This window comes from Rattus rattus, chromosome 6 (genome assembly GCF_011064425.1).
Source record: "Rattus rattus isolate New Zealand chromosome 6, Rrattus_CSIRO_v1, whole genome shotgun sequence".
In the NCBI taxonomy this organism is placed as follows: Eukaryota; Metazoa; Chordata; class Mammalia; order Rodentia; family Muridae; genus Rattus; species Rattus rattus.
Genome location: NC_046159.1, coordinates 15,988,707 through 16,007,025, shown reverse-complemented (window position 1 = coordinate 16,007,025; position 18,319 = coordinate 15,988,707). Strand labels below are relative to the sequence as shown.

At 37.1% G+C, this 18,319-nt stretch overlaps 1 protein-coding gene across 1 annotated transcript; it reads right to left on the bottom strand.

Moving 5' to 3' along the window:
- Positions 1-219: 219 nt before the first annotated feature.
- LOC116903774 lies at positions 220-7,771 on the bottom strand. Its single transcript, XM_032906464.1, has 5 exons — positions 7,663-7,771; positions 6,407-6,433; positions 5,247-5,279; positions 3,936-4,186; positions 220-483 (listed from the first exon to the last, which is right to left on the bottom strand). The coding sequence occupies exons 1-5, from the start codon at positions 7,739-7,741 to the stop codon at positions 220-222; spliced, it is 654 nt and encodes a 217-aa protein (XP_032762355.1). The 5' UTR covers positions 7,742-7,771.
- Between the last annotated feature and the right edge of the window lie 10,548 nt (positions 7,772-18,319).

Below are 18,319 nucleotides of genomic sequence, written 5' to 3'. Positions count from 1 at the left end.
CTATTTAAATGCAAAAATTTGAAATAGGCATGTGGATAATATTACTTTCTTATTCTTCAAGTTAACTAATTTTTCACACTACAGTTTAAGAAATATAGAAAGAAATGACTTCAATAAATTTGGCTCACTTTTGCCATTGCTATTTAGAGTTCTGGTATTCTGTATTGAAAGTTCAATCAATAAATATATGCCATCTGTGAAAAATAGGGTCTGACAAATTTAGCAGACTATGAACTTGTTCTCTATGGAAATTATGAGCAGATCTTCCTTTGTTGCCTGCAGAAGGATGATGTACTTGCAGTCTCTCAGAAGAAGAGAAGTCTTCCTGGTGACCTTCTTTCTGGGGTGGTCCTTGTGGATTTTCAGAGAATTGTAAATGTTCCTGAACACCCTTTGATAGTTGTACCTTTTGCGATTTATCCAGTTCACGACCATCAACAGTCGAGGACTCTGAGATTGAGCTCTTCTTATGTTCCTGGGGATCTGTATGAGAAGGACCAAAACTATTAACACATTGATGTAAGAGTTTATTCTTGTTTTCTTTCCCTGATCTGCTTACACAATTCCTTCTATCAGAACTTGTCTGCTAACTGGTAACCCACATTTAAATACCTTGTCATTCTTGGATTTCTTTATTCCGAATTCTGAAGATACAGAATACCATACATGAATATTTTTGCAAAAATATGTGCTCTGACATACAAACAATTAGTTTTGGAGGAGACTTTCATGTATCACATAAGATAAGTACAAAAACAGAAGTACAGCAATGAAAATAAGAATGAATAAGTATCAGGAAGGTTGTCAATTATGTTTCATGGTAGTGCATTAACTGTCTATGTATGTAAGGGGATTTCTGAGCCCTAAGAAGAAACTTGATTTAGCTGTGCAATGTTATATATCAATACACTGAAACCCTGAAAGAATGAGTAATGAAGTTGACCTCCATCAAATACCTGGAGATAGTAGTTATTTGTTTTTTTATATCAAAGAAAGATATTAAATATTTCCTGGAATTAATGAAAATGAAGGCACAACATATCTAGATGTATGGAACACAATGAAAGCAGTTCTAAGAGTAAAATTCATAGCACTAAGTGCTCTGGTAAAGCAATTGTAGAGATCCTACTCTACCAACTTTACAGCACAACTGAGAACAAAAAGAAGGAAACATGTACAAAAGGAGTAGATGGGTGGAAATAGTCAAACTCAGTACCTAATTCAAACAAATAGAAACAAAGAGAACTACACAGTGGATCAAGAAAATCAACCGTATAGGTTAACCCCTAAACAAACTAAGGAAAGAACCCAGAGACAGTATCCAAAATCACAAAATTTAAAAGGAAAAGGGAAACATACCGATAGAAACTGAGGAAATTTGGAAAAATCATCAGACCCTATTACAAAAGCCTACACTCAAAAAACTGGAAAATCTAGATGAAATGGATGAGTTTCCAGATAGATGCCACATAATAAAGTTAAGTCAAGAGTGGGGAAATATATCTAAACAGGTACATATCCCCAAGAAAATAGGAGTTATTAAAAACCTTCCAACCAAAAAACACTAAGGCCAGATTGCTTTAGAAAAGAAATTTATCAGACCTTCAAAGAAGACATAATACCAACATTCTTCAAACTATTACATAAACAAATTAAACAAAAGGAACACTATCTAATTCATTCTATGAAACCATAATGACAGTTATACCTAAGCCACACAATGACATACAAAAGAACAGGACTTCAGCCCAAAATTGCTTATGAATATTAATGCAAAAAACCTCAAAAATATTCCCTCAAATTTAATCCATGATTTTCCACAATCATGTAAGCCTCATCCTAGGGATTCAAGCGTGGTTCAATCTACGCAAATCCACTAGTGTAATCCACTATATAAACAAACTCAAAGAAAAAATTAACATGATCATCTCATTAGATGCTGAAAAGTATACTATAAAATACAACACCACTTCCTGTTAAACGTATTAAAGAGATCAGAAATTGAAGGCAAATACTTAAACATACTAAAAGCAATATACATCAAACCAAGAGCCAATATCAAATTAAATGGAGAGATACTTGAATCACTACCACTAAAATCAGTGGCAAGATAAGGATGCCCACCCCCCCCATATCTATTGAGTACTATTCAATATAGTACTCAAAGTTCTAGCTAGAGCACAAGGACAACAAAAAGATCAAGGGGATACAAATTGTCAAAGAAGAAGTCAAGATATAACAATTTACATATGATAGATAGTATACATAAATGACAAAATTCTACCAGAGGACTTCTATCTCTGATAGACACCTTCAGTATGTATCGGGTGCATGAATACAAAATTAACTCAAAGTAACCAGTAGTCTTTCTTTTTACAAATGATAAATGGAATGAGAAAGAAATAAGCAAAACAACATGATTCGCAACAGTTACAAATACTATAAAATATTTTGGGGTAACTCTAACCAAACAAGTGAGAGATCTATATAACGAAAGCTTGAAGTTAAGAAGACCTCAGAAAATGAAATATTTCCCATGCTCATGGACTGGTAGAATTAACAGAGAAAAATGGTCATCCTACCAAAAGCAACCTAGACATTTAATGCAATTCCCAACAAAATTTCTGGACTCTCAGAAGTGCAGACAATACTGAAAGCTCTGGAGAGACCACCACTCCTGCTCACATTCCTGGCCCAAGAGGACCTTGGCTAGAACCCTCTGGACACAGGAATCTAGGAACAGTCAGAGACAGTATCCTTCCTGTCTCTGCCTGCACCCAGAGCTGAAAAACAAGTGTCCAGGAGCTCTGACACACTAGAGAGCATAGATAAGACAACCAGTTCTGCTCAGAGGGACTAGCCTGGAGCCCCCAGGACACAGGAACCCAGTACAGTTTGGAACAGGAGCCTTCCAGCTTCTACCTGTGCCCAGAGCTGACCCTGGGACACAGATCTCTGTACCCAAATCCTCATGGAAGAGAGTCCTTCTCCAGGATTACTCACATAAAGGCATACAGGAAGGTCAAGCCACTGTGAGAGAAAGCAAGATCAACTAACACCAGAGAAAAGAAATGGCAAAAGGCACTCACAGAAACCTAATCAATGGAAACCAATACTCTCTAGGATCATCAGAGACCAGGTTTCACACTAAAGAGAATATAGGATATCCCAACAGAATGGAAAAGCAAGATTTGGATTTAAAATCACATCTCATGATTATGATAGAGGAATTTAAGAAGGACATAAATAAATCTCTTAAAGAAATTCAGGACAGAACAGGTAAAGCAAGTAGAAGCCCTTAAAGAGGAAACACAACTCCCTTAAAGAATTACAGAAAAACACAACCAAACAGGTGAAGGAATTGAACAAAACATCCAGGTGAAGAAATTGAACAAAAACATCCAGGATTTAAAAATGGATATAGAAAAAAATAAAGAAATCACAAAAGGAGACAATCCTGGAGATAGAAAACCTAAAAAAAAAAAGTTAGGAGACATAGAGCCAAGCATCAGCAATAGAATAGAAGAGATAGAAGAGAGAAACACAGGAACAAACAATACCGTGTGAAACATTGACAGAACCTTCAAAGTAAAGTAAAATGCAAAAAGCTCTTAACCTAAAACATCCAGGAAATCCAGGACACAATGAAAATATCAAACTTAATAATAGGTATGGAAGAGAGCAAATATTCCCAGCAAAAGTACCAGTAAATATCCTCAAGATGTGCAGACATCTTGAGGCCATAGGACAGACTGCCACCTCTGCACACCTCAGCCCATATCCCTAGTCCAAGGGGAAACTGTACAGTGCCTATGGACACAGGGATATAGGAACAGACAGCCACCCAAACCCGTAGTTCTGGTCTGTGCCCAGGACCTAACTGAACGGGCCAAACAACTCTCTGCACTCAAATCCCTGGGGGAAGAGAGCGGGACCCTCAGAAGTGTGGCTACACCTTTTCCTTTCTGGCCTATCTGGCCACTGTGACCATGGCCTCCTTGACCACCTCCTCCTCGTTGATTTCCACTCTGACGATCCTGGCCTCCCAAGCTGTCACCAGCAGACCTTCGGTTACCACCTTGGCCATTCTTCCCTCTCTTGGGCTTGATACCCTCCTCATCATGCTGGTTTAGTTGATGTTGTAAATGGTTCTTTATTTCATTTAGCCCTGTGTGTATACCACCATCTTTTGGGGAGAGAGAACACACATCAAGAAATTCAAAAATAGGGAAAGGATCATCATGAACATAGCAAGATCATCATATAATCTATCACTAAGTTGATTTAGTGAGAAGTTGTTTTACTGCAGTAAATGGTATGAGAAAATGACTACGTCCATTATCTACAAGAATAGGGACAGAGGGATCTTGCCTGGCTATGTATAATTACTTAGTGAGGAAGCTTTTGCTTCTCTGTCCCAAATATATTCTCCTCAACTTTTGATACACCTGTCATTTTTATATAGCACCAGCTATTCAGAACTAGGACTTGGCATGATAAATAAGAAAGTGTCCATGTGCCATCATATTTCTCATTGCCTAAGAGAAATCATAATACAGTGATCCTGTTGCACAACATGTCTGTTGCTTAAAGGGTGGGTAGAAAATCAATTTGCCATGCATAATCTTTCACACTTTAATACTACTTGCATTTTCAGCTCCTCACACTCACATGAACTATGTGGCTTTTTAACCTTCTAAGACTAATGAATTTATGCAAGCATAGATTTAGCTGTGCGTTATACCATCTTTTGTGTGGGGTCTTTCCTTTATTCTCCTGTACTCTGATATCAATAATTCACTATGCCTAGTACCTTAATAGCAAATGGATATATGCAAGCTTCACCATCAATTAGATTCAGGGTACCTGAAATATATTAAGCATGCCTCATTGAACTGTTGCAAAGGTAATCAAAATAGTCAGAATGCTTCTTTCAGGAAAACCAAAATAGGTGTTCATCACAAGGACAGCCAAGGCAAGGAGCGGGGTGAGAAAGCTGTCTCTTTTCCTTTCTCATTTTGCTGTTGTTACAATTTTTATTTGCCTCTTTTAATTTTTGAACCTTTTTCCAATGTGGAGCTAATAATTAAATAGTAGACTTATGGGAAGAGAACATTTTTAAAGCTTAGGCATGATTTTTTAATCTAAAAATTTAGAGGTGTTTTATACTAGGTGAGTAATACAAAAGTTTCTAGACATTGTTCAGAATAACCCCAAATAATTTCTTTGATGCTGAAATATCTCACTTTGTTGGTTGGCATCTCCTTCTTCAAGGGCTTCTGTGAAGAAAGAACAATACACATGCAAAAGAAATTTAAAATTGTACTACAAACTGCATGAAAAAATCATTAACAAGTCAAGAAATATGCTTAAAACGAATGGCTAAATGGCTTTCAGGTGTTTTATTTCCTGTCGTGGATTAATCCTAGAATCTAATATACAATAGTCAAGTGCTCTACCACTGGCCCAAATCTCCATTACTTTTCAGTTGCTAAATTGTCTGGCCTAGACTTGAGCTCACTCTGCAGACCAGTCAAGCATCAGACATATGAACTATCTGCCTCTAACTTCTAAATAAGGAATGAAAACTCATTTATTAATTTCTCTTATTCAATTCTTCCATGTCTTTGGTAGAATATTTAATGATGGAATTACTATAGTATTGAAGTAAATCACATACCTATTCACTATTAAAATGAATTTTATGTTGTTCTAGCCGGTGTTATATCAACTTAACACAGTTAAACTCATCTGAGAGAAATGAACCTCATTTTAAGGAGGGGACAGGAAATACCTCCATAGGATCCTGCTAGAATCAGACAAGCCCACAGGGCATTTTTTTTAAATTACTGATTGATTGGGAATAGTTCAGCCAGTGACAGGTAGTATACCTTTGGACAACTGATCATGTGGTATATAAGAAAGCAGACTGAGAAGACCTTAAGGAGCAAACCAGTAAGCTGTGTTCCTCCTCAGCCTCTAAATTAATGCCTGCCCTATGCTTAGGTTCTTTCCCTGTTTGAGTTCCTGCTTTGACTTCCCTCTCTAATGGGCTGTTTCCTGGAAACGTAAGTGAAATAAACCCTTTCCTCCCCACAAGGGCCTTCTATTATTCCATTTTTAACCTTGGTCTGTTTAGAGAAAGGAATTTACAAATCATGAGGTGCATGTATTCTGCTGATATCCAGACACTATATCACCAAAACAAAGAACACAATATGAAAGACTGGCCCCTGTTTAATATCATGACTGAGGACTACTAAAACACTGGGAGTTTTCGCTCCTTTCCTTTTTGAAACTTCCTAAACCCAATTTTTAGAATTTCTACATGACAAATAAGTAAGCAAAAATTAAACTATGATATGTTCTAAAGGAAAATGAAACATAACCTTAAATGAAGACTGACCTTGATCTTGAGGAGAATTTTCATCATCTAGGGTTTTAAAATAGAAATATAATAAATTTATTATTTGATTTAATATATTCCAACTGTGCACTTATATAAGTCATATGAAGTTATGAAAAGACCTAATATACTGCTAGGGAAATTAAGATACATAGTATACACAATACACATGTATATGTAGTTCCAATATAATGAACCATCATTTCCCAAGGCATAAACATAGTAGCCATTGCTGACTGAAAATTAATAAAAAGGAAGTTAAGGAATCAATTGAATTTCTTCCTTTGCAGTGTACCACCATCCTTAATGATGTGACTCACTTAACAGATACAACTTGAGAATCAAACCATCCATGGACCTGTGACTCATTGTTTACATTAGCAAGACTTGACTAGCCATATAGATTTTTTCCAGAAGACAAGCTTTCCAATCAATGATTGCTTATTTCAGGGAGTTTTCCAAAACTCCTTTAATTAAATACAAGTCTTTAAAACTCTCTAATGCCATTATAGTTTATTATCTATGATGCCTTTCATAGCCTCCGTCATATCTTCAGTTACATATTCCACCCATTCTTAATGAAGAGTTCATTCCACCAACCGGACCCCAGAGCTTTATTTTTCGAATATTACAATTTTGCCTCCTTCTTTTACACAAGTCATTAAAGTAAAATGGCACTTTCATGCATCACATTAAAAAGAAAGTCATTTTTGCCCAACAACATGCTGTTTTTGAGTACCTTGAGATATCCAAATTTTGCTATTCTTCTAAGATAAAATTTCATTCAGAAGTTGCTCAGATTTTGGTAAATAAATATTCTAACTGAAACTCTGTACTTCACTGAACTGCAATATTCTGCATGGAAAGAAAATGGCATTGTGAATCAGGAGAAGAATCAATAAGTGAAATTTTTATTAAACATGAAGATATAATAAAAATTATCAATAATTCTAAGTATTTGTTGATAAGGAAACAAAATATCCAGGTGAATTGTGAGGTTTCCACCCTATGCACAAAAAGAATGGGTGTGAAAATCCTATGCATCAAATAGTAAACGTTGCACTATGAAGATGCTAGTTTAGAACATAAACTGACATTTTCAGACACATATTTTGTCAGCAGTAAAAAATAATGTTATAGAAACTTATATGGCCTCCTCTTTGATTAGCCAACTCTCTGGATATTAACTGATTTCTTGAAAGAAGTGACCCAACACTACTCTTTTCCATGAATTTCAACCTCATTTCCCCTCTTACTTTCATTGGTCCTTTGAGCTGAGTTCAGGGCCAGCAGGGATATAGAGAGCAGGACCAGAAGAATCCTGGAGGCAGCCATGGTGTCTCTCTCCCTTGATGCTACAGGAACTTCAGATGCAGCCTTTATAAAACCCATGGAAACAATGTCACCTTGAAGACCATGGGTTTGGCATTTACCACCCATATCTAATTTGTTACTTGATCCTCAGCCAGACAAGGTGAATTAAAGTACATGTTGTGTTCTTCAAACAGAACCAAGAATTTCAACAGGGTCTTTGAAACAATGGCTTATTCTCCTCATGTATTAATTCTATGTATTATTTATTGTCTTCCACATTTAACATTCTACCTTGAACTGTGCTTCTCTGTTTTCTTACAGGATCCAACACTACTCTGACTTTCCACTCTGTCAGTGACTTCAGACACTTTCCTATAGAACGAGCCAACAGAATCACAAAGAAAACAGACTTTAAAAAATAAAAACAAAATCAGAAGAAAAAACATTGGTCAAGAAAATCTAGGATAAGTTACCTTACGCAGCTTAAAAAAAATCAAGAAGTGTTGCCAATAAAAGAACAAAGTGAACATTTCAATATTTCAAAGAAAATAACTACTCAGATTTGAGATCATGAATTGTGTGCACTATCAAATTTTAACACAAAATAATCAGAATAATAGTTGGGTTGTAATACAATATCCTATAAAGGTCACTGAGTGTTCAGCTTGGAAAGGGATTGCAATTAGATACACCTGTCACTCTGTACTATGAAACAGAGTCATCTTGTTTGAGTCCTTTTGGAAGGTGCAGCTATCAACTAAAGAGGGCATTTTGTTGCTAATATAAAAATGATTCCATACCATAATTAAAATTACCCTGCATTATTTTAATTCATTTTAAATTATTGTAAATTTTAAAATACCTTAGAATACTATAAATAAGCTTAGTAAAATCACTAATACTTCAAAAAATGAATTTTGGTTCTCCATTAAAATGTCCTATGAGTCTGTTTCATCCACAGGCACAACTGGTAGGTATCTTTATTGTTTATCTGGCCATAGTTTCTTTCTTTCCTTTAAGAGAAATGTGCTTTCTCTTTGGCTTTTTCTTCTAAGAAAGATATCACAACATCTCCACATACCCTTGAATATAGTATTTTAATCTTGCTTCTTCTTCAAGATACTTCATATGTTTTCTTTCATTTCTCCATACTTAATTTTTTTCATCCATGCTTCCTTATTTTGGTTTGAGTCTCCATATAAAGTATTCAATAGATGATAGGTAAAATAATATGTAGACTTCTTGATATGTAGGTAGGTAAGAGATAGACATAATGGAGAGGGATACATAGATGATAGATGAATAGATGGTAGGTAGGTAGACAATAGATTAAATAGATGATAAATAGACAGGATAGATATATGATAGATGGTTAAATAGATGATACGTAGGGAGATAGATAGATAGATAGATAGATAGATAGAGTTAATAGATACATAAATAGATAACTAAATACATTATAGTATATATGGTAAAATTATTGTGCACTGGGATGTGTTCTAAGTATTTATCCTGTGCAAGGACTCACTCACTTGATCTTTATAGGCTTTAACGTTTAAAATATTTAACATACTTAGTATGTTTATATAAAATTTAATCATATATGTAAAGAAACCTGATTTTCATTTGCATTTACTCTTTAAAAGGTTTCTCAGGACTCATAGGATACCTCAAGGAGATAAGGACACCTCAGATCTAGAGATTATGAACTGCCTGGTATAGGTACTGAGAACTAAACTCATGTCCTTTGGAAAAGGAGGGTTCACACTTAAACTCTTGAGCCATCTCCTCTTGATAGCAAAACTAATTCCTATTCCATCCACATTCAGTAAGACATCTTGTTTATAAACAAAAATGATTAGTTAAAATGATAGTTTTAGAAATGCTGCAAAATGCTTGCTTTCCACTGATACATCAGTGTTCAAGTTTTGACCCTGTCAATGCCAATTGTTCCTGCAACAGGCTGATTGTCAAGAGTAATGTAAAACTTCATTACAGCTGCTTTCAATAACCAGCTGATGCAAAAGTAAGATTTGGAGACATGGACCCTTGTTTTATTTATTTATTTTTTTCCTCCATCTATATTAAATTGGGTATTTCTTATTTACATTTCAATTATTATTCCCTTTCCCGGTTTCCAGGACAATATCCCTCTAGCCCTACCCACTACCCTTCTATATGGGTGTTCCCCTTTCCATCCTCCCCCATTACCACCCTCCCCCCAGCAATGCCATTCACTGAAAGTTCAGTCTTGGCAGGACCAAGGGCTTCCCCTTCCACTGGTGCCCTTACTAGGCTATTCATTACTACCTATGCAGGTGGAACCCAGGGACAGTTCATGTAAAGGCTTTGAGTAGTGGCTTAGTGCCTGAAAGCTCTGGTTGGTTGGCATTGTTGGTCATATGGGGTCTATAGCTCCTTCAAGCTCTTTCAGTCCTTTCTCTGAATCCTTCAACAGGGGTCCTGTTCTCAGTTCAGTAGTTTCCTGCTGGCATTCACCTATGTATTTGCTGTATTCTAGGTGTGTCTCTCAGGAGAGATCTACATCCGGTTCCTGTGAGCTTGCACTTCTTAGCTTCATCCATCTTATCTAGTTTGGTGGCTGTGTAAGTATGGGCCACATGTGGGGCAGGCTCTGAATGAGCATTCCTTCAGCCTCTGTTCTAAACTTTGCCTCCCTATACCCTCCCAAGGGTAATCTTGTTCTCCTTTTAAAGAAGGAGTGAAACATTTGCATTTGGTCATCCTTCTTGAGTTATATGTGTTCTGTGCATTTAGAGTAAATCGAGTATTTAGGCTACTATCCACTTATGAGTGCATACCATGTGTGTTGTACTGTGATTGGGTTACCTCACTCACGAGGATATATTCCAGTTCCATCCATTTGCCTATGAATTTCGTAAAGTCATTGCTTTTGATAGCGGAGTAGTATTCCATTCTGTAGATGTACCACATTCTCTGTATAAATTCCTCTGTTGAAGGGCATCTGGGTTCTTTCCAGCTTCTGGCTATTATAAATAAGGCTGCTATGAACATAATGGAGCATGTGTCTTTGTTATATGTTGGGGTATCTTTTGGGTACATGCCCAAGAGAGGTATAGCTGGGTCCCCAGGTAGCTCAATGTCCGATTTTCTGAGGAAACTCCACACTGATTTCCAGAATGGTTGCACCAGTCTGCAATCTCACCAACAATGGAGGAGTGTTCCTCATTCTCCACATCTTCCCCAGTATCTACTGTCACCGGAGTTTTTGATCTTAGCCATTCTGACAGGTGTGAGGTGGAATCTCAGGTTTGTTTTGATGTCATTTCCCTTATGACTAAAGATGTTGAACATTTTTTTAGGTGTTTCTCAGCCATTCTGCATTCCTCAGCTGTGAATTCTTTGTTAAGCTCTTAACTGCATTTTAATAGGGTTATTTGTCCCCCTGCACTCTATCTCTGTGAGTTCTTTGTATATTTTGGATATAAGCCCTCTATCAGTTGTAGGATTGATAAAGATCTTTTCCCAATCTGCTGGTTGCCATTTTGTCCTAACAACAGTGTTCTTTATCTTAAAGAAGCTTTGCAGTTTTATGAGATCCCATTTGTCCATTCTTGATCTTAGAGCATAAGCCATTGGTGTTTTGTTCAGGAAATTTTCTACAGTACCCATGAGTTCGAGATTCTTCCCTGCTTTTTCTTCTATTAGTTTGAGTGCACCTGACTTGATGTGGAGATCCTTGATCCACTTGGACTTAAGCTTTGTGCATGGTGATAAGAATGTATCGATCTGCATTCTTCTACATGCTGACTTCCAGTTGAACCAGCACCATTTGCTGAAAATGCTATCTTTTTTCCATTGGATGGTTTTGGCTCCTTTGTCAAAAATCTGGTGACCATAGGTGAGTGGGTTCATTATTGGGTGTTCAATTCTATTCCACTGGTCTATCTATCTGTCTCTGTACCAATACCATATAGTTTTTATCACTATTGCTCTGTAATACTGCTTGAGTTCAGGGATAGTGATACCCACAGAAGTCCTTTTATTGTTGAGGATAGTTTTAGCTATCCTGGGTTTTTTTGTTACACCAGATGAATCTTTAAATTGTTCTGTCTAAGTCTATGAAGAATTGGGTTGGAATTTTGATGGGGATTGCATTGAATCTGTAGATCGCTTTTGGTAAATGGCCATTTTTACTATATTAATCCTGACAATCCATGAGCATGGGAGATCTTTCCATCTTCTGAGATTTTTTTCAATTTCTTTCTTCAGAGGCTTGATGTTTTTATCATACAGATATTTCACTTGCTTGGTTAAAGTCACCCCGAGGTATTTTATAATATTTGGGACTATTATGAAGGGCATCATTTTCCTAATTTCTTTCCTGGCTTGTTTCTCTTTTGTGTAGAGGAGGGCTACTGATTTATTTGAGTTAATTTTATACCCTGCTACTTTGCTGACAGTGTTTATCAGGTGTAGTAGTTCTCTGTTGGAACTTTTGGGATCACTTAAATATACAATCACATCATCTGCAAACAGTGATATTTTGACTTCTTCCTTTCCAATCTATATCTCTTTGATCTCCTTTTGTTGTCTGATTGCTCTGGCTAGGACTTCAAGAACTATATTGAATAAGTAGGGAGAGAGTGGGCAGCCTTGTCTAGTCCCTGATTTTAGTGGGATTGCTTCAAGATTCTCTCCATTTAGTTTAATGTTAGCTACTGGTTTGCTGCATATGACTTTTACTATGTTTAGTTATGGGCCTTGAATCCCTGTTCTTTCCAGGACTTTTATCATGAAGAGGTGTTGAAGTTTTTCAAATGTTTTCTCAGCATCTAATGAAATGATCATGTGGTTTTTATCTTTCAGTTTGTTTATATAGTGGATTATGTTGATGGTTTTCTGTTTATTTAACCATCACTGCATTCCTAGAATGAAGCCTACTTGATCATGGTGGATGATTGTTTTGATGTGCTCTTGGATTCCATTTGCAAAAATTTTATTGAATATCATTGCGTCGATATTCATAAGGGAAATTGGTCTGAAGTTCTCTTAAATTTGGGTCTTTGTGTGGTTTAGGTATAAGCATAATTGTGGCTTCATAGAAGGAAATAGGTAGTGTTTCTTCTGTTTATATTTTGTGGAATAGTTTGAAGAGTATGTGGTCTTATATGAAGGTCTGTTAAAATTCTGCACTTAACCCATCTGGTCCTGGGCAGAATATTTGTTGGGAGATTATTAATCACTTCTTCTATTTCTTTAGTAGTTATGGTGTTGTTTACATGGTTTATTTGTTCCTGATTTAACTTTGGTACCTTTTATCTGTCTAGGAAATTGCACATTTCCTCCAGATTTTCAAATTTTGTTGAATATAGGTTTTGAGGTAGGATCTGATGAGTTTTTGAATTTCCTCTGACTCTGTTGTTATGTCTCCCACTTCAGTTCTGATTTTGTTAATTTGGACACACTCTCTGTGTCCTCTGGTTAGTCTAGCTAAGGGTTTACTTATCTTGTTGATTTTCTCCAAGAACCAGCTTTTGGTTCTGTTGATTCTTTGTATAGTCCTTTTTGCTTCTACTTGGTTGATTTCAGCTCTGAGTTTGATTATTTCCTGCCTTCTACTCCTCATGGATGTGTTTGCTTCTTTTTGTTCTAGAGCTTTTAGGTGTGCTGTCAAGCTTCTGATATGTGTTCTCTCCTGTTTCTTTCTGCAGGCACTCGGAGCTATGAGTTTTCCTCTTAGCACATCTTGCATTGTGTCCCATAAGTTTGGGTATATTGTACCTTAATTTTCATTAAATTCTAAGACATCTTTAATTTATTTCTTTATTTCTTTTTTGACCAGGTTATCATTGAGTAGAGCATTGTTCAACTTTCATGTATTTGTGGGCATTCTTTCCTTATTGTTATTGAAGACCAACTTTAGCCCATGATGGTGGATCCCGGTCCACAGCTCCCTGCTCCCAAACCCCGTGAGAGAGAGAGAGCCCATCGCCCAGACTGGTGGACACTCCTGATACTGCAAGGCAGGAGAGAGATCTCCAGTACTGCCCACCCTTGCCCACATCCATGGCCCAAGTGGAAGCTGTATAGGGCCTCTGGGAACAGGAAGATAGGGGCACTAAACACTGTGGTCCAGACACCCCCAGTATCTGAAGTGACCTGGTCAAACAGCTCCCTGCACCCACATCCCATGGGAGGGAGGGCTAGACTTTCAGAGGGGTAGACACGCCTGGGAATCCAGAGAAGACAACTCTCTGCCCACATTTCTGACTCTAGAGGAAAACACCTAGCACCCCCTGTGCACAGGGTCCCAATCAAAGGCAGGGCAGGCCCTTATGGTTGCTACCCTCAAAGAGAGCTGGAACCTGAATCTGAGGAGCAACTCCAGGCCCAAAACCAGAGGTAAGACCAACTTTTCTGCTCCAAGTGACCTGCCTGGTGGGCTCGGGACACATGCCCACAGGAACACCTGAAGACCAGTAGACAAGTATGACCACACACCTGAAAGCAGAACACTCTGTTGCCATAACTGGCTGAAAGAGAACAGGAAAACAGGTGCACTGCACTCCTGACACACAGACCTATAGGACGGTCTATCCACTATCACAAATAGCAGAACAAAGTAACAACAAAGACAACGTGATAGCAAGAGGCAAGTGCATTAAACCAAGTAACAGAAACCAAGACTAAATGGCATCATCCGGGCCCAATTCTCCCATCAAAGCAAACACTGAATAGCCAAAAGGAAGATCAAAATTTAAAATCACATTTGATCATGTGGATGGAGGACATCAAGAAAGACATATAGAAATCCCTTAGAGAAATGCAGGAAAACACAAATAAACAAGCAGAAGCCTATAGAGAGGAAATGAAAAAAAAATCCCTTAAAGAATTACAGGAAAACACAATCAAACAGGTGAAGGAATTAAAAATGGAAATAGAAGCAATAAAGAAAGCACCAAGGGAGACAACCCTGGATATAGAAAAACAAAGGAAGACACAAGGAGCCGCAGATACAAGCATCACCAACAGAATGCAAAAGATGGAAGAGAAAATCTCAGGAGCAGAAGATTCCATAGAAATCATCGAAACAACTGTCAAAGATAATGGAAAATGGAAAAAGTTACTGACCCAAAGCAGACAGGAAATCTAGGACAATCTGAGAAGATCAACCTAAGGATAATAGGTATAGAAGAGAGTGAAGATTCACAATTAAAAGAACCAGTAAATATCTTCAACAAAATCATAAAAGAAAACTTCCCTAACCTAAAGAAAGAGATGCCCATAAATATACAAGAAGCCTACAGGACTCCAAAGATATTGGACCAGAAAAGAAACTGCTCCTGTCACATAATGGTCAAAACACCAAATGCACAAAACAAAGAAACAATATTAAAAGCAGTAAGGGAAAAGGTCAAATAACATATAAAGGCAGACCTATCAGAATTACACCAGACTTCTCATCAGAGACTATGAAAGCCAACAGATCCTGGACAAATGTCATACAGACCCTAGGAGAACACAAATGCCAGCACAGGTTACTGTATCCAGCAAAACTCTCAATAAGCATAGATGGAGAAACCAAGATAATTCCATTTCAAAACCGAATTTACATAATATCTTTCTACAAATCGAGCCCACAAAGGATAATAAATGGTAAAGCCTAACACAAGGAGGCAAGTTACACCCTAGAAAAGCAAGAAACTAATCGATTTGCAACAAAACAAAGAGAAGACAAACAAACAAACATAATCTTACATCCAAACACAAATGTAACAGGAAGCAACAATCATTATTCCTTAACATCTCTCAACATCAATGGACTCAATTCACCAATAAAAAGACACAGATTAACAAACTGGATACGCAATGAGGACCCAACACCTTGCTGCCTGCAGGAAACACACCTAAGAGACAAAGACAGACACTACCTCAGAGTAATAGGCTGGAAAACAACTTTCCAAGCAAGCTGGAGTAGCCATTCTGATATCGAATAAAATCGGTTTTCAACCATAAGTCATCAAAAAAGACAAGGAAGGACACTTCATTTTGATCAAAGGAAAAATCCACTACGATGAACTCTCAATCCTAAATATCTATGCTCCAAATACAAGGGCACCTACATACATAATATAAACCTTACTAAAGCTCAAAGAACACATTGTACCTCACACAATAATAATAGGAGATTACAACACCCCACTCTCATCAATGGACAGATCATGGAAACAAAAATTAAACAGAGACATGGACAGACTAAGAGAAGTCATGAACCAAATAGATTTAACAGATATTTATAGAACATTCTATCCTAAAACAAAAGGCCTCTTGTTTTATAATGCCTGTCACTAGACTACCCTTTCAAAATGGTTTCTCAGAGAGCTTCCTATGCAGGAAAAGGGACAAGAATATATGCTTCTCCTCTGAGATATGCTTTAAGAAATCATAACAAGCAGGATCAGCCATCTTCCTATATGACACAAGGGCAGGGAAAAAAAAGGCAAAAAGAACAAAGTGGCAGAGGATACTAGTAACAGAGACTCAGACTATAATCTCAATACTGGGGTGGCAGAGGCTGGGTACTTGGAAGTGCAAGTCCAGCCTGAGCTACCTCATAATGCCCTGTTTCAGAAAACACTGAAAGAGACAAGACAAAAGCGAAAGAATGATAGAAGAGGGAGAGAAGAGGAACAGAGAGGAGGGGAGAAGTAGGGGGAGAGGAGGGAGGGGGGAGAAAAGGAGGGAGGGAGAGGGAGAGGAGAGGAGGAGAGGAGGGGAGGAGAGGGAGCAGATGTTGTAGGCTCCTTAAGTCTCACAAACAGGAAGTGAGACAGAATGATACTGAAGACAGGAGTCTGCAAAGGCCCATGTGGAAGGAAGATTTAAGTCTGTATTTGTGTTTAGCTATGATCTTCAATTAAGAAGAAGCTGCTTGAGGTTTGTAGACATTGAGTTCTCTTTATTAAGTTTTTGGGGGGTGAGCCATCCTCCATTGAAGAACTATTCTGGTTAACATCATGAACCCAGAACTTGTAGCTTGTTCTTTACACCCCTTGAGAATAAACTTTATTCCTGTTCATCACAAAAACTGCTGTTTAAGTAATCTGAACCATCAGTACAACAGAACATAATTAGATCATTAGAAATAACAAATAAATCATGAATAAGGAAAATATATCAAACCAACTTAATATGAAAAAAAAATCTTTCTGTCTAGCCATTCTTACTTGTCTGTTTATGCCTAGCAAGTTTCTTTCATTATCTTGTTATGAGTACATGTATTGTGTGTGTGTGTGTGTGTGTGTGTGTGTGTGTGTGTGTGTGCATTAGAGAGAGAGAGAGAGTGGTGTGTAAGTGTGTTTGTTTGTGGGGGGGTGTCTGTGTGTCATGTGTCGGTGAGTCTGTGCATCTGTGTGTCCTTATACCAGACACTGGTGTCAGAAAATCTGTGCATTTATAAAAAAAATATTAATTGATTTCTTTTGTGTTAGTAAGATTGTGGTGTTCAGTTAGACTTTTTTCATTTCATGCTCTGTTAATTAAATATTTATGAGGATGATTTCTTACATTTAAAAAAGTCAATAAAAATTAATACCCTTTTCAACAAATTCTGACCTGGTACACTAAGTGGAACATGTTACAATTTTCCTGAGCCTCAACTTATTCCTTCATCCTTTGCTTCTTCCAGCTTATATATTGACCTTAAGTCATGACCTTGCTCCAATCCACACTGGCACATTACTTTCCATTATCAAATAATTAATGTCTTTAAAACCTTAACTCCATGTTTTCCTAAGAGGTTATGTCCTTTGCTCTAATTCCTTAATCATAGACCTTCCTTCCAAATATTATGCTTCCACCCACAATTGTTTTGAATTAATAGAAGTTATGGCTTTGGTACTGTGTTCCTATGCCCAACATTGAGAATTTTGTGGGTAACTCTTCATGATCCTTGTTTTCGTGTACAATATGTTGTATCTGTATATTTATTCAAATTTTAACTAACTCTGAAAACTTTGCAAAGCAGGTTAATGTTTTAAGTAAATAAATTAAAGTTTAAATTATAATTATCTGGGAAGTTTTAGAAATGAGATTTTACTTGGTCCATTTTATGTATTTTATTTTTGTTTTATGCATAAGGGCATTTTGTACACATTAGTGTCTGTGTACCATTACTGCCATTTTTGGCCTGATGTTCTCACTGGATCTTCAGTGCCAATGATCCCCTGGAACTCTAGCTACAGATGGTTAACTATTGTATGGGTGCTGGACACTGAGGCTGGGTCTTCTACAAAAGCAGAAAGTGCTCAAAACTTCTAAGACATCTCTACAGCTTCTTCCTTTTGTTCTTTGAATCGGCAAAATTTGTGAGTTTACCTGGTATATTATGCCATATGCCAATATTTATTTATCCTTGTTCTATTATGCTAACAAGCAATTTTGATTATTATTCTTAGAACACAGAACATAGAGAAGAGATGCTATCATTTCCTTGAGTTTTGTAATCTACTTGTGAATCATTAATTGTTTCTAGTTTCTGAGCTTGTTAAAAATATTTTGTAAGAAATACCAACTTTAAATCGATGCATATTTGTCACATTCAGAGGGTGGACC

Excerpts from the sequence above, each read along its gene's own strand:
- LOC116903774 (XM_032906464.1), bottom strand. The coding sequence starts at position 7,741 with ATGGCTGCCTCCAGGATTCTTCTGGTCCTGCTCTCTATATCCCTGCTG. Across the intron at positions 6,434-7,662 it reads AGCTCAAAGGACCAATGAAA|ATGATGAAAATTCTCCTCAA; the intron begins GTAAGAGGGGAA and ends TTAAAACCCTAG. Across the intron at positions 4,187-5,246 it reads AGGAGATGCCAACCAACAAA|ATGGTGGTATACACACAGGG; the intron begins GTGAGATATTTC and ends TCTCCCCAAAAG.